The sequence below is a fragment of the Eulemur rufifrons genome, chromosome 9, assembly GCF_041146395.1.
Source record: "Eulemur rufifrons isolate Redbay chromosome 9, OSU_ERuf_1, whole genome shotgun sequence".
Classification (NCBI taxonomy): domain Eukaryota; kingdom Metazoa; phylum Chordata; class Mammalia; order Primates; family Lemuridae; genus Eulemur; species Eulemur rufifrons.
In genome coordinates this window covers 28,727,459-28,742,531 of record NC_090991.1, presented here as the reverse complement: position 1 = coordinate 28,742,531, position 15,073 = coordinate 28,727,459, and the positions used below count along the sequence as shown (strand labels likewise).

General features: G+C 39.1%; 1 protein-coding gene across 1 annotated transcript in view; it reads left to right on the top strand.

The window, feature by feature from the left end:
* Window positions 1–15,073, top strand: part of ANKFN1 (ankyrin repeat and fibronectin type III domain containing 1) — a 157,768-nt gene that overhangs the window by 11,548 nt on the left and 131,147 nt on the right. The window contains exons 2-3 of the mRNA XM_069481160.1: window positions 2,451–2,652; window positions 4,971–5,181. Of these exons, the coding sequence (XP_069337261.1) occupies window positions 2,467–2,652; window positions 4,971–5,181 (397 nt within the window). The 5' untranslated portion in view covers window positions 2,451–2,466. The remainder of the gene's footprint in view (window positions 1–2,450; window positions 2,653–4,970; window positions 5,182–15,073) is intronic.

Sequence of the window (15,073 nt, the reverse complement as noted above, 5' to 3'; positions counted from 1 at the left end):
GTATAGGTGTCTTTCATTGTTGATTAATTTAATCTTCACAACTCTATAAGAAATGTCCTATTATTGTCTTTTTATAAATAATGAAATAAACTCAGGTAATTTATATAAGGTGCCCAAAGTCACATAGATTGTAGATAATAATATCAGGATTCAAGCTTGGGGTTGCCAAATTCCAGAGCCAAAGCTCCATGGATATTCAAATGTGTGTTCCTTTCTATAAAGGTAAAAATGTAAGAGCTCAGTTAGTTGGGAGGGGCACACATATTTATAAGAACAGATATCAGAAAGTTGTCTCTCTCACTCTCTCTTATCTAGAAAATTTTAAATATAGAGGAGAAAAAGAAAACATAAAACATAAGAAAGCATCTATGAGGAGGTAAGTAGAAATGAAAGCTAGAAGAGTGGAAACAGCTAAAGAACAGGCTAGAAGGAAGGGACAGCCGGGAGAGGATGAGAAGGAAGTCAGAGAGACTGACAAAGTCAACCTATTTTGACTGAAGGGAACAGATGGAAGATGAGCAAAGACAAAAGGGGCCATGTGGGTGGGTAGGTGTCGTCAGTTAGAGGGCAAGTAGCTGGAATTTGATCAATCGACAAGAATTTATTTACTGGACTCCTGGGCATTGTGGAAGATACAAAAGAATGCAGAATTATTTTGGGAACAATAATGATGTAGACAAGACAGATGGCTTGAACTGGGACTTTAATGCTGAAGGAAAAGGCTAGAGACAGAAGGCAGAAAGAAAGAGGTTAAGGCAATCCCCACGTGAGCCAGCTTGCATATGAATCTACAATTTTTGTGGGACTGGAAAGAAATAAGTTAGAGGAAACCCTGTAGTTGCTATTGAATCAAAGATAAATGATTTGTAGATGGAAGAAGAAAGATGTCAAATCACCTACCCTTTCCTTCTCTGCTTTTGATAAAATTGAAAGATTACTAAAGATTTATAAAAACATGCCCACACACACATACACACCACAGACAAGGCTTTGCATCATTCTCCCAAATGTAAATATGTCCATTTAGTTAAAACTGGGTAAGGTCTAATGCATATTATGAAGACTGATTAGATTGGACCACCTTAAAAGGAACAAGGAAGTCTTTTTCTGTTGGAGGAAGTTGCAAACAAGACTTAAAAGCTGCCTAAGGACATTTAACAATGTAATGAAGATGGATCTCCATTTGTAAAAATGAAAGTAAATCAAGGTTGGTTGGTGCTAGTGGACATGGAACCCAGTTCAGAGGCACAAGGAGGAAATGAAGTTTCTGGTTAGCCCTCTGATTTATTATCTATAATAGACTCTCGTATGTGCATTCATTTATTCTAAATTATCTGTTGAGTGCCTCCTATAACAAAAATATTAGCTGCCATGAGTCTTCCTATATACTAGGCCCCTAAATATTTAAGCTGATGAATATTCCAATTATACTGATTTGATCTTTATAAATTATACGGATGTATTAAATTATCACATGTATGCCCAAAATGTGTGAATCTATTATGTATCAATAAAAAAATTTACATTTAATTTTCCCACCAGGGGAGCTGGTGGGAAAGCAGCAGAATGCCCCAGGGAGCCCTGGGCCCAATGCACCAGAGGCTACACCAAAGTGGAGACAATTTGCACATAACTATTAATACTTTGGCTAGGTATTTTATTCATGCATTTGTTTATCTAATACACATACACATGCCAAACAGCCACAGCCTTGGAAGCATCAGTATTTCAATAGCAATACCCAAAACAATGGCGGATGGGTTTTGAAATGGCACGGTTGATCTCCTGGAAACCAACTTCAGGTGTGATATTGGTGGGAACCTTTCTGTAACAACAGTGAAGTACAATTTGAAGAATGCCAATAGGTGAGTGCCCTGGTGGACCCTATCCAGGGTATCTGAGGTGAGCATGGATGGGGCTAGGGGCACAAATCCCCCAAGCCTCTGGGCATTAGGGTAGTTCACCAAGCCTCAGATAACAGGCACAATTTAACTGCTATCTGGAGATAACAGGGCTATGTAGGGACTGATCACTCTTTCTTATTCACCCAACAGAGGCCAGTGTCTATGAGGAGGTAAGTAGAAAAGTCTCAATTACCTAAACCCAAGAGGAACTGAACAGACACCCTAGGCTATAGAAAGACACTTCCTCAAATGGGATAGATGTTCATAGCGTGCATATGTTTATATGTAAATGATTATGTTTACCTAGTAAATGGAGGTTACCATTTCATTCTTGCAACCAATTAGTTGTGTGGCCATGAATAAGCTGCTTCCTTTCCCTGGTTTTCAGCTTTCTCATCTACAACATGAAGAAGCTGGGTCTGATGATCTGAGGTCCCTTCCAGCTATAAGATTGTGTTAGGATTCCAGATAGGTACTGGGGATGATACAACGCTTTGCCAACTTATAATTTTGTTATGTAAAAACATCAGATTTTTCTCTTCTTAGGAATTGCCGTGTGAAAATGACCCAACAAATGCAGAACTTACATCTTTCTCAGTCAAAAAAACATAGTGCTCCGTCATCTCCCAACGCTGCCAAGCGCCTGTACAGGAACCTCTCTGAGAAGCTGAAGGGAAGCCACTCTTCATTTGATGAGGCCTATTTCAGAACAAGAACTGATCGGCTGAGCCTCAGAAAGACCTCAGTGGTAACGAAACTCTTTTTATCCTTGTGTCCGTTTGATTTGTTCGGTTATGTTTGGGTTTAAGGAGATTCCAAGATGATCCACGCTTACTTCAGAAGCTGATGCTTGCAATTCTATAAATGCTGCAATAGAGTCAGGTAAGGCAGGAACTGCACATATCCGTGTTGCTAGACAAAGTTTGAGTGATGTGAGTATTTTCCCCCTTCCTTTTTCTTAACTTCTTTCCCTTTCTTTTCCCTCAATTTTTATTTCACTGGTATACCAAAAAAAAAAAAAAAACCTCAAAAATAGCAGTTTGACAAATACGGAGTCTCAGATTAAACAAGCTTTCTGAGAGAGCCAGTGTTCATTCAAATAATAATATTAATATCATTTACTTATTTCTAGTGTATACCCCACATGGTTTCCAAAGGCATTCAAAACAGAATCCAAGCAAAGAATGTGTATATATTATATAATGGACAAGATGGCGGGGGGGGGGGGGGGTGGCAGGGAGGAAAGGAAAAAGAAAAAAACTAGAAAAGAAAATATTGATAGTGAGAATAGAAATAGATAAAACAAAACCTAAGCAAATATATATATATATATTTGGGGGGCCTAGGTTTTGCCTATATATATATTTGCCTAGGGGGGTATGTGTGTGTACATATCTATATGTATATATGTATCTGTATATATGTGTGTGTGTATATATATATACCCCTATATTTTGCCTACACACACACACACACACACACACACTCTCACCCCTATAAGAAGTTAAGAAATTTATCATTACATGTATCTTTGAGTTCGCAGGCAGTCAAAGCAGAAAAGGAAAGACAATTGCTTATAGCATCCCATGAGCTGATAAATACAAATATATCAGTCCCACAGGAGAAATGGATATTCTCCTGTTGCTAATTCCTCCAGCCTCTGTAGATGTCATAGTGAATTATGTAACAGAGAATGGCATAAAGAGTGGAATTGATGATGTTACAGACATTCTTATATAATAGTTCCTTATATTGGCCCTCAGTAAAAGCTGAAGGCATAATATTAACATGCTTAGCAAGGGTATTTTTGCAAAGGATAATGGCACCATTTGTTTGCTCTTAAAACAGAAATGAATCCCAGCTTTTCCAGATAGAAGCATGCCAGAGTTTGCCAACAAAAGCTTGAAGGAGGAAATGACTTAAGAGTGAGAGTAAATATGGCACATGAGAAATGAGAAATACTAAGAGTCAAAAACAAATACACAACTGTGGACAGGGCAGCATTTTAACTTTGAACTCATTTGTTTTCTAATATGTTTTCTCATTTCAAACTCATCTTCTGGGAGGGCTTGGCTGTGGTTAAGTTGCAGCCTAAGCATCAGAGGCTCTTCAGTTTAGCAAACTGTGGACAAAACACTTTACCATTCAGTAGATTGTCTTGTAGCAAAGAGAACTGCATACCAAAATAGCTTCATATCCTGGGTCCCCATTGTCAAAATAAGCATTTGCATAACCACTTTGTATTTTCCTCAAATTCCAATTTTGTGTTTTGTATTCAGCTAAAACCTACCTGCAGCCTTTGACAGGAAAAATAAATTTTGATGAGACTAAAAATAAAACTTGCCCACCTAAACATTTGAGCACTGAAGACTTCTCATGTTAATCGTGACCCCTATGCTAGGTCAAAACCAATGGTATTTCAACATTTTTAAAGACCAAGCAACTCTTGAGGAAGGTTAAAGATAGATGTGTAAATAATATGTATGCTGATCTTCTCCCATGAGCTACAAAAATATGTATTTGAGAGAATTCCAGAGCTCTTCTTCTCTGTTTACTATCAGTCCTTTGAAAGAAGTTTTCAAAGGAACCATATTGTCTTTAGCTATTGTTTTCTATTGCTGATTTGCATTCCATAAACACTCAATTATTAAAGGCTCTGAGAAGTCCTACAGGGAAATACCAGGGTAACTTGCTTTAATCCAATGTTTATCCAGTTTATTTCACCACGTGCTATTTTCTTCATAGAACACCCTTCAATGACCTATCGAACAGTATTTCTCAGAAGCCTAGTTTGAGAAAAGCTGATTTTTGCTCTTCTCTGAAGCCTATCCATGCTATACTATATTGTCTCAATGCATCTAAATGTACTATCTATTCAGTCAGTGCCTATTAGAAATGATGTAGGGAAGGTCTTCGACTTTGGAGACCTAGGGATAAACTGTAGTTATACCACTTGTAAGTGGGCATGGAGTCCCTAAATCAGTCTTTAAAATTCAAAATAGCTAAGCCACAAAGACACAGTGGTCCATGAAATGGTGCTAACATGCTTTTACTCTTCTGCTCCAGAATTTCCAGGGCAATGAAGCTATGTTTGAGGCAGTTGAGCAGCAGGACCTCGATGCTGTGCAGATCCTCCTGTATCAGTACACACCAGAAGAACTAGATCTCAACACACCCAACAGCGAGGGACTGACGCCCCTGGATATTGCCATTATGACCAACAATGTGCCCATTGCGAGGATTCTTCTGAGGACAGGGGCCCGAGAAAGTCCACACTGTAAGTAAACCTGAGAATAAATGCACAGACTACAAAAGCTAGACTTCATCTTTATGTCCACCAAAATAGCCATTGCTGACATTCAGAGCAGGAATGGTTGACTAAGCATAGGCTCTGAAATCCTTACATGTTTTCATGGACTATCATGCAAGTAGTGATAGTGTTTATCAGTCTGAGCATCAAATCGTATTATAAATAGAATATGCTGAATGGCATTGAAAAGGACCCCACAAACAACTTCCTCCTAAGAATTTTATCCTGATCTTTAAAATATGTGAGATATACCAAGTAAGGATATAAAACAGGAAGTATACGTAGAAAAAGAATGAGCATTTGTGTTTATGTCTCTGTATCCACAGTCAGTGTAGTGGTTTCCTTCCTTCATTCATTCAACAAACACTGAGTGCAGGGCACTGTTCTAGGTGCTAGGTGAACAAGAAAACAATCCCTATTCTCATAGAACTTACATACTAGTGGGGGAGACATCCAGTATGCAAGTAAATAGATAAAATATAAACTCAAATAGTTATAAAAGTTATGAAGAAAATAAAATGTATGAGTCTAGAAATTGATGAGAAAGGGACTATTTTAAATAGGATTGGTACCTACTGACCAACCTTTCCCCATACTCTTTCCTCCCCAGTCTCTGATAACCACTGTTCTACTCTTTGCTTCTATAGGATCAGCTCTTTTTTAAATTCCATATATGAGTGAGATCATGCAATATTTGTCTTTCTGTGCCTGGCTTATTTCACTTAATGTGATGTTGTTGCAAATAGAGGATTTCATTCTTTTTTGTGGCTGATTAATGTTCCACTGTGCATATATAACATATATATAACCACATTTTCTTTATCTACTCATCTGTTGGTGGACACTTAGGTTGATTCCATCACTTGGCCATCACAATAGTCCACAGTAAACATGGGAGTGTAGATATCCCTTCGACATTCCAATTTCATGCCTTCTGGATATATATCCAGTAGTAGGATTGCTGGATCATATGGTTGTTCTGTTTTTTTCCAATCATATTGGTAATATAGCTTTTTTTTAATTTCAGAATAGTACGGGAGTATAAATGCTTTGGTTACATCTATTGCCTTTGCACCACCCAAGTCAGAGATACAAGTGGGCCCAACCCCCAGACATCGCGCACTGTACCCATTAGGTGTGAATTTACCCATGGTTGTTCTATTTTTAATTTTGACAATTACATAGGAGGATTAACTTCTGGTGTTTTTTTTGCATAGTAGGGTGATGATGGTTAAAGTATGGTATTATATATTATTAATACAAAATAGCTAGATAGAGGTTTTTGAATGTTCTCACCACAAATAAATAAAAAATGTGTGAGGTGACGGACATGATAAATACCCTGATTTGATCATCACGCAGCATATATGTATATCAAAACACCAAACTGTGCCCCAGAAATATGTGCAATTATAATGTGTCAATTTAAAAATAATTAAATAAATAGGGTTGGGCATGAACAGCCTTTTTGATATGATAGTTGAGTTAAATTCTAGATGCTCTAAAGAAATGAGTCATGCCTATCATCCTAGCACTCTGGGAGGCCGAGGCGGAAGGATCGCTTGAGGTCAGGAGTTCAAGACCAGCCTGAGCAAGAGCGAGACCCCATCGCTACTAAAAAGAGAAAAATTAGCCAGGCGTGGTGGTGCATGCCTGTAGTCCCAGCTACTCGGGAAGCTGAGGCAGGAGGATTGCTTGAGCCCAGGAGTTTGAGGTTGCTGTGAGCTAGGCTAACGCCACTGCACTCTAGCCCAAGCAACAGAGAGAGACTCTGTCTCAAAAAAAAAAAAAAAAAGAAAAAGAAAGAAATAAAAAGAAATGAGTCATGATCATGAGAAGATATGGGGGTCAAATTCTGGGCAGAGTGAACAGCAAATACAAAGGTGCCGAGGCAGGCAGGAATGAGACTGACATACTAGAAGAACAAGAAGGTCAATGTGGCTGGAGCAAAGTAGCACAGGGGAGAATGGTGGCTGAGGAATAAGTAACCAGGAGCAGATTTCAGGACCCTGAGACGATGGTGGGTGTTTAGCTTTGATTGTTGAGTATGATGGGAAGGCAGCAGAGCAGTGTAGGCAGATGCAGGACATATTCTGCTTTACATCAAAAGGGCTCTGTGGAGACCAGACAATGGTGAGGCAATTGTGCAACTGGGAAGACCAGTTAGGAGACTATTTCAGGAGATGGATAGCAGTTGCTTAGACTAGCATGACAGTGATGTTGAGCAGTGGTAGGATTCTGGATATGTTTTTTAACAGCTTTATTAAGCTATAATTCATATATCATACAATTTACCCATTTAAAGTATACAAGTCAATGGTTTTTAGAAAAAAATTATGCACAGAGTTGGGTAACTGTCACTACAGTCAATTTTAGAACTTCTTTATCACCCCAAAACAAATTCCATACCCTTTAGTTGTCACTCCCCAACCTCCCCATTCCTCCCAGCCCTAGGCAACCACTGATCTACTTTCTCTTTCAATAGGTTTGCCTATTCTAGACATTTCATAGAAGGGAATCATGTAATATGTGGTCTTTTGTGACTGGCTTCTTTCTGAATGTATTTTGAAATAGAGCTGATAGTACTTGCCTTGGGGCCAAGTGCAGACCCTGCCCAGGAGTGGATGAGATACTACCATGCAGCACTCCCCCTGTGCCAGGCACTATTCTGAGCACTTTACATGTATTGACTCCTTTAATCCTCACAACAACTTTATGAGGTAGGTACTCACATTCCCCTTGGTGCAAACTCTCTGACCCAATGACCACAATGGCTCTGAGCCACAGTTTTTATGTTTCCTAAAAGAAAAAAGTAAACTCATCAAACTGTTAGTTTCACTAATACTGATTCACTTACTTCCAAGTGGTGAGACCCAGAAGGCTGAAAGAGAAACAAGCAAATATATAATTAGAGGTCACATCTCTGCTCCTAAATTTCATAAACCACTACCACCCAAAGACTAGGTACAGAGACAGATCCTTATATCAGAAAATTCTTTATTTTAAAAATGCTAAGCTCACCACATCCATGTCAGAGAGAGTAAGGATTTGTGTTCGGTAGGATTTGAGCTCTTCAAAAGAGCTCCACAAAGTGCTGCTCCTTTTGAGTGGAACTGGAAGATTTGGAGGGATGGGCAAATACAGATGAAATAAATCGAAAAGGCATCTTTGCTGCCTTCTGATTTATTCTGCAATAATGTCTCTCCCAAAGATCCAGTTAGAGAGGGGTGGAGAGAGAATCAGAGGGTCTGAATGTGGAGAATGCAGACTGAGCTCCATTCTATAGGAACAAGGAGACCATTCATCCAGATGTTGCCATGGCCATCCTGCACAGGGCTGGATGAAACATTATTCCTACTTACCTGAGACGCTACAAAGAATTCTGCGTTTTCCATGAAAACAGTAAGACTCCCAACCTCCCAAAGCCCCCTGCGCATAATTAAACCTCCATAAAAGAACTCAAGTACTAAATATCTAGTTAAACCAAAAGCAAATTTGTTTAAGAGATCCCTGGTTTTCCTTGTTCCCTCTGGGATGATAACCGTGTCACCATCACAAAGTTGTAAAGGACAGACAGTGGGAGATAAACCCAGGTTTCAGTCTCCAGGAAATACGACACCTAAGTCACGTTGGCCACCCAAGAAGTCAAAGGGATAGCACAGCACATGTGTAAAAATGGCAAAGGAATATTGATTGAGTACCTATGCAGTTTCCACATACATTATCTCTGGTTTTCACACTAACCCTGCAGTATGATGTTGTAACTCCACTTTGAAGATGAGGAATTTGTGATTCTGAGAAATTAAGTGACAGGCCAAAGGTCACACATCCAGCAAATGAATGGGGATGTCAAGGACTCAAGCTCAAGTCTACGGGACACCAATACCTGGGATCCTTCCACACAAATTCACTGCCTTTCCAAATAACCAATAAGGAGGGCTGTGGCCACTGGGTCCCTGCATCTTTCCCTTTCTACTGTTTGATAAAATCCTATGGCGTATTTCTTTGTTCTAGTCTGTGCACTCAGGTGTTGGTCCTGTTGGAGAGAGGCAGGATAGAAGAACATGATGTTTTCAGGGATTTTTAATTCACTTTATAGATCAAGTAGGAAAGGAACAGAATTGCTTCTGTGCATAACTATGAGCCAACCCATGAGAAAAACTGCAGTCTGTCGGCCAGGACCAGATAAGCAAACACCTGCTGCAAACTGCTCCCCAGAAGCTGAAGAGGAAGGATACAAGAGAAGGAAAATAACTATGAGGCCTTAAGTTCTTAGAGTATTGTACACATACAACGATGCTTTTGTCTGCATCATCTCGCTTGATCCTCACAACTGGCTTGTGAGGTGGGACTTATTTTCCTAACATTTTTTATCAATGAATAAACTGGAATTTAAACAGCCAAATAGTTCACCCAACACAACAAAGCTAATAGGTGGTGGGGTCATGATTTGAACTCGGATCTTCAGCATTAAATGCTTTGGTGCTTGTGGGAAAGCTTCGGCACACTCACTGTTAACAGAATAGATGATCAATCCCTTCCTTCTCTGGCTCCCATCTGTTCCTCTTCTAATGACGGCCAAATATGTATTTCAAAGCAGAGTGTAGAGTTTCTAACAAGCTTAACTTTATCTCTTTCCTTTCCCTGTGTAGTCCCTTCTGAAAATTAACCCAATACTCTTTTCACAATGCCAAACAAGGTTCCTAACACAATTCAGAAAAAAGCCCTCTATAATTCTCCTCATTTCTTAACAAAAATCACGATGACACAGATGGGTTTAGGGACTTGACTACCAAGTTATTGGTCAAGTCTGTCTTCCTGTCTTTAGCCCTTCAATCACAGAGTTATATGGAGGTGTTTTTTATGCACATGGCTTGAAACACAACCCTGTACATTTCCTTATTGATAGGAAAAGTCCCAGATGCATCCACGCGAACATGCACACTGCTCTGAGGTTAAATACATATATAGGACCCCTGCCTACTCATTAGATGAATCCACTATCTTTATTCAGCGACATTTTTCTGTTCTTCCCGCCCTTAGGCAAACAGCACAAAGTAACACTCATTCCTCGCAGAAGAAAACATCAGCCATTATTGAAGTAGAATCCCAAGCACTTCCTTGCAGACGGTGTGCTGAGCTTAGGAAACAGGCATGGAATCTGACAGGACGGCGACTAGGGAAGGCAGCGTGCAGAGGCAGCACAGGACGCCATGGCTGTGCCATGAATCCTTTTGTACACTTAGGATCCCAGTCACTGTGACTGATGCTCAGTTGAATTAATTGCTATCTAAGAAAGACTTGTCTTTGTGTATAAAAGCCCCCAGTCATAAGCCCCTCCCTTTTTCTGACTAACTCATGTCCTGCCCCCATCCTGAAATCACAGTTCAACAGTCTCCAGGAGGAATTTGCTGAATCATCAACAAGGGCCTTGCCTTTCTGAGGCTGCCGCGTATTTGGCATCACGAAGGCCCTGTAAACAGTAATTGTAAAGATACCAGCTCTTTGGGGATGCCTACACTGTGTAAATCTGGTCACTCATGCGGATTTTGTTTCATGCTGACCCCAGTACCTAGCACATAGTAGATGCTCAGAAAATTTTAGTTGACGTTTTAGCCTTTGTGATAGCCCCATCTATGCTGCTGGACATCACAGATATTGAGCTTTAGTGTGCACACATGCATACGTTCATTATGTGTGTTGTGGACATGCATGTGTGCACATACACACAATGTATGGGGAAAAAAAAACCTTTAAATCTTCCAGTAACTTAAACTTTGGGACATCTTTTTTTGTTGCCACTGTTGTTTTCCAGGCACTGCTGCAGAATTCGGTAGTAGATGTAGGCTGGTTATTTTTATTTTTGCACTGTTTAGTAATATGGACTGGTAAGAATGGTGGAAGATGGCTCAGTTTTAGTATTTCTGCCTACCCCCTTAGCTGCATTCTCCATCTCTCTGGGCCTTCTCCACTCCCTCTGCATTTCTTGGGAATGCCTCCCTCTCACCTTCTCTCAGATGCTGCCTGTGGAACTAGGAAGTGTCACCCAGAATTTGTTATGTCCAATTACTTCATGAAATGTGCATGCAGAGTTGCTGTCATTCAAGTATGGTGCAGACAGCAAGGCTATAATTTTGGCAGCCTTGTCAGGATGCACCACTTGTTTCTGCAGTAGTCGGGGGTTCATGTTGGTGCTGGGACTGGTTCAGGCCATGTCTAAGAGGTGTGACTGTAAACTAATGAGGCTGGCTTTATGTAAACAAACACACTCTAAAGTCTACAATCCAAGCGAATGTTATCCTTCAACATGGTCCTCCTGGGAGACCCCACACTTGCTCCAACAGTGCTGCCATTGCTCTGAACACTTTTGGAATTGTCCTCAGAGTCGGTTTATGAGAAAATCTGACTCGTTGCTTAGAGTCACACCTGATTTTTGTTCCAAAACAGCATTGCCCAGCGTCGTCACCCTCTATGTTCAACAAACTTGGCCTCAAATAATTTAGAGAGGTTTCCTGAAATCAAATCCACCCTCAAAGGGCAAAGATTTACAGCCATTAAGAATATGTAAAGAACGAGCCTTAGACAGGTCTCTAGAATAAGCCCCAAATATTTTTATCTGTTCGTTAAAATCGGGGTATAGATCTTCACCCTGACTTACAAACCTGTTGCTCAAACCTTGTCTTATGCTGACCACCCTTCCCCCACACCAGCCTCCGTTCTGTTCCTTAAATGTGCCAAGCTATCTTATCACTGGGCCTTTGTACTAGCTATTCCCTCTACCTGGAATGCTTGAATGCTTTTAATCTTGATCATTACAGCTCCTTCTTAACATTCATATTTCAACTTAAATGTGACATCTTCAAGAGAGACTTTCTCTGGCCACCAACTCCAAAATCTTAAAAGTCGCTTTCTAATCACATCACTCCATTGTCATTTTCTGCACGGCACTTACCACATTTTTCTCAATGATTTTATTTGCTTATTTTCTGCCTCCCAGCCTTAGAATGTAAACTCCACAAGAACAGGACACGTCTGTCTCATTCATCACTGAATCCCCAGCAAACAGGAGGCACTCAATAAATATTTGTTTAATTGAATTGAATGAATCCCAAGCCTATTTCTTTTGAATAGTGTGAACATATTATTTCTTATGAAGGGAACGATTTTACTAAATATCAACTGAATTGACTTTCTTTATGTTTCCAAATGACTATTTAAACATCAGGTGGCCACAGTCTCAGTTCCAGTCACCTGTTCTTCACAAGTTGATAGTTGTATTTTCTTGATTTTTTAATTCTAAAATATTTAATTGGCAGATAAAATTTGAATATATTCAAGGTGTACAATGTTATGATTTGATATGTGTATACACTGTGTAATGATTATCACAATCAAATTAATTAAAACACCTATCACCACCCATGCTGAACATTAGCTCTTCAGAACTTGTTCATCTTATAACCAGAAAGGTTGTACCTTTTGATCAATATCTCCCATGTTCCCCACCCCCTAGCCCATGGCAATTATCATTCTACTCTTTGCTTTTATGAGTTTGACTTTTTTAGATTCCACATACAGTATTTGTCTTTCTGTGTCTGGCTTATTTTACCTTGAATAACATCCTCCAGGTTCACCCATGTTGTTGCAAATAGCAGGATTTCCTTCTTTTGATAGTCATCTTTTCTTTCTTTTGTTCTTTTTTAATTTTTAAATATACATGCATCACAAAATATCTTCTCCCTGTCAAAAAGTAAAACATTATAAATTTAAAAGATGTTTTTGACAGCCCACTCAGTGCATCCCTAAATAGATATTTCTCATGCACATACAATCTAGGTCCCCATCCCTAAATTCCCCCAATTTAACCATTGCTGTAAATTTAGAGAGTGTCCAGACTTTTCCCTGTAAGTTTTAACACATACACACACAACAACAACAACAACAGAAAAAAAATTTTGGTTCAGCTTTTAAAGTGAATCCTTAGCAGAGGCTAAAAATTAAATTTCTGGAGTCAGAGAAGTCTGATTTCAAATCCTACATCTGACATTTTGTAGTTATTGGAAAATTCCTTAACCTCTCTGGGACTTTGTTTCTTCATTTAGGAAATGGAGATAATAATTGTATCTACTTGTATTAGTTATACAAGTTTAGCTACCCAAAAACAGCAACTGAAAATTACAAAGTTTCTGTGAGTCAGGAAACTGGGAAAGGCTTTAGCTAGAGAGTTTGGATAACATGAGATTGCTGTCATGTTAAAGCTTGTTTGAGCTGGAGGGTCCCCTTCCAAGCCTACTCACAGTGGCTATTGGAACCAGCCCTGCATGCCTTGCTACATGGGCCTCTCTATATGGCTGCTCCATGACATGGCAGTTGGCTTCTCCCAGAGAAAATTATCTGATAAAGAAAGAGAGAAACCAACCAAGGTGGAAGCAACACCTTTCAACTTTTAAAACCTAGTCTCAGAAGTGACATACTGTCATTTGTGCTGAATTCTCTTGATCACACAGACCAACCCTGGCACATGTAGGAAGGAATTATACAAGGGTATGAACAACAGCAGTCAGAGGTCATCAGAGGCCTTCTTGGAGACTGGCTACCACGCTACTTATCTAGGATTGTTGAGAACTAAATGGAATAATACCATTAAAACATTTCTCACATTACCTGGTACATTGTAAATGGTCAAAAAAAATGTTAATCAATATAACTCTCAAAAACAAAATAAAACAACCCAAGAGTTCCTGGTAAATAATTTAAACATTTTACCCATCTTGTGTTGCAGAACACTGCCAAATACAAGCACTTTTTAAAGTTTGTATATTTTTATATTCTAAAACCACAGTGTCCAACACAGAAGCCACTAGCCACAGATGACTATCAAATATTTGAAATGCGTCTACTCCATTGACCAATGGAGCAGAATAGAGAGCCCAGAAATGAAACCATGCATGCATAGCCAATTTTTTCAACAAAGATGCCAAGAACACATAATGGGAAAAGAATAGTCTCTTCAATAAATGGTGTTGGGAAAACTGGATATCCACAAACAGAAGAATGAAATTAGACTCTTATATACAAAAATCAACTCCAAATGGATTAAAGATGTAAATATAAGACAAGAAACTGTAAAACTACTAGAAGAAAACATTAGGGGAAAACTACATGACACTGGTCTGGGCAATAATTTTTTGGATATAACCCCAAAAGCTCAGGTGACAAAAGAAAAAATGGACAAATGGGATTACATCAAACTAAGAAGCTTTTGCACAGCAAAGGAAATCACTAACAGTGTGAAGAGACAACTTACGGACTGGGAGATAATATTTATAAGCCATACATCCAATAAGGGATTAATATCCCAAAAATGTAAGGAACTCAAATAATTCAATAGGAAGAAAACAAATAAATCGAATAAAAATGGGCAAGGAACCTGAATAGATATTTCTCAAAAGTAGGCATCCAAATGACCAACAGATATATGAAGAAAACGCTCAACGTCTCTAATCATTAGGGAAATGCAAATTAAAACCACAGTGAAATATCCTCTCACACCTGTCAGAATGACAATTATCAAAAAGACGAAAGATAAGTATTGGTGAGGATGTGGAGAAAAGGGAGATCCATACACTATTAATGGGAATGTAAATTAGTACAGCAATTATATTTCCTGTATGGAAGTTCCTCAAAAAACTAAAAATGGAATTACCATATGATCCAACAATCCCACTTCTGGGTACTCACCCAAAAGTTCTGAAATCAGTTTGTTGAAGAGATGTCTGTACTCCCATGTTTATTGCAGCACTATTTACAATAGCGAAGTTATAGGATCCACCTAAGTGACTATCGACAGATGAATGGA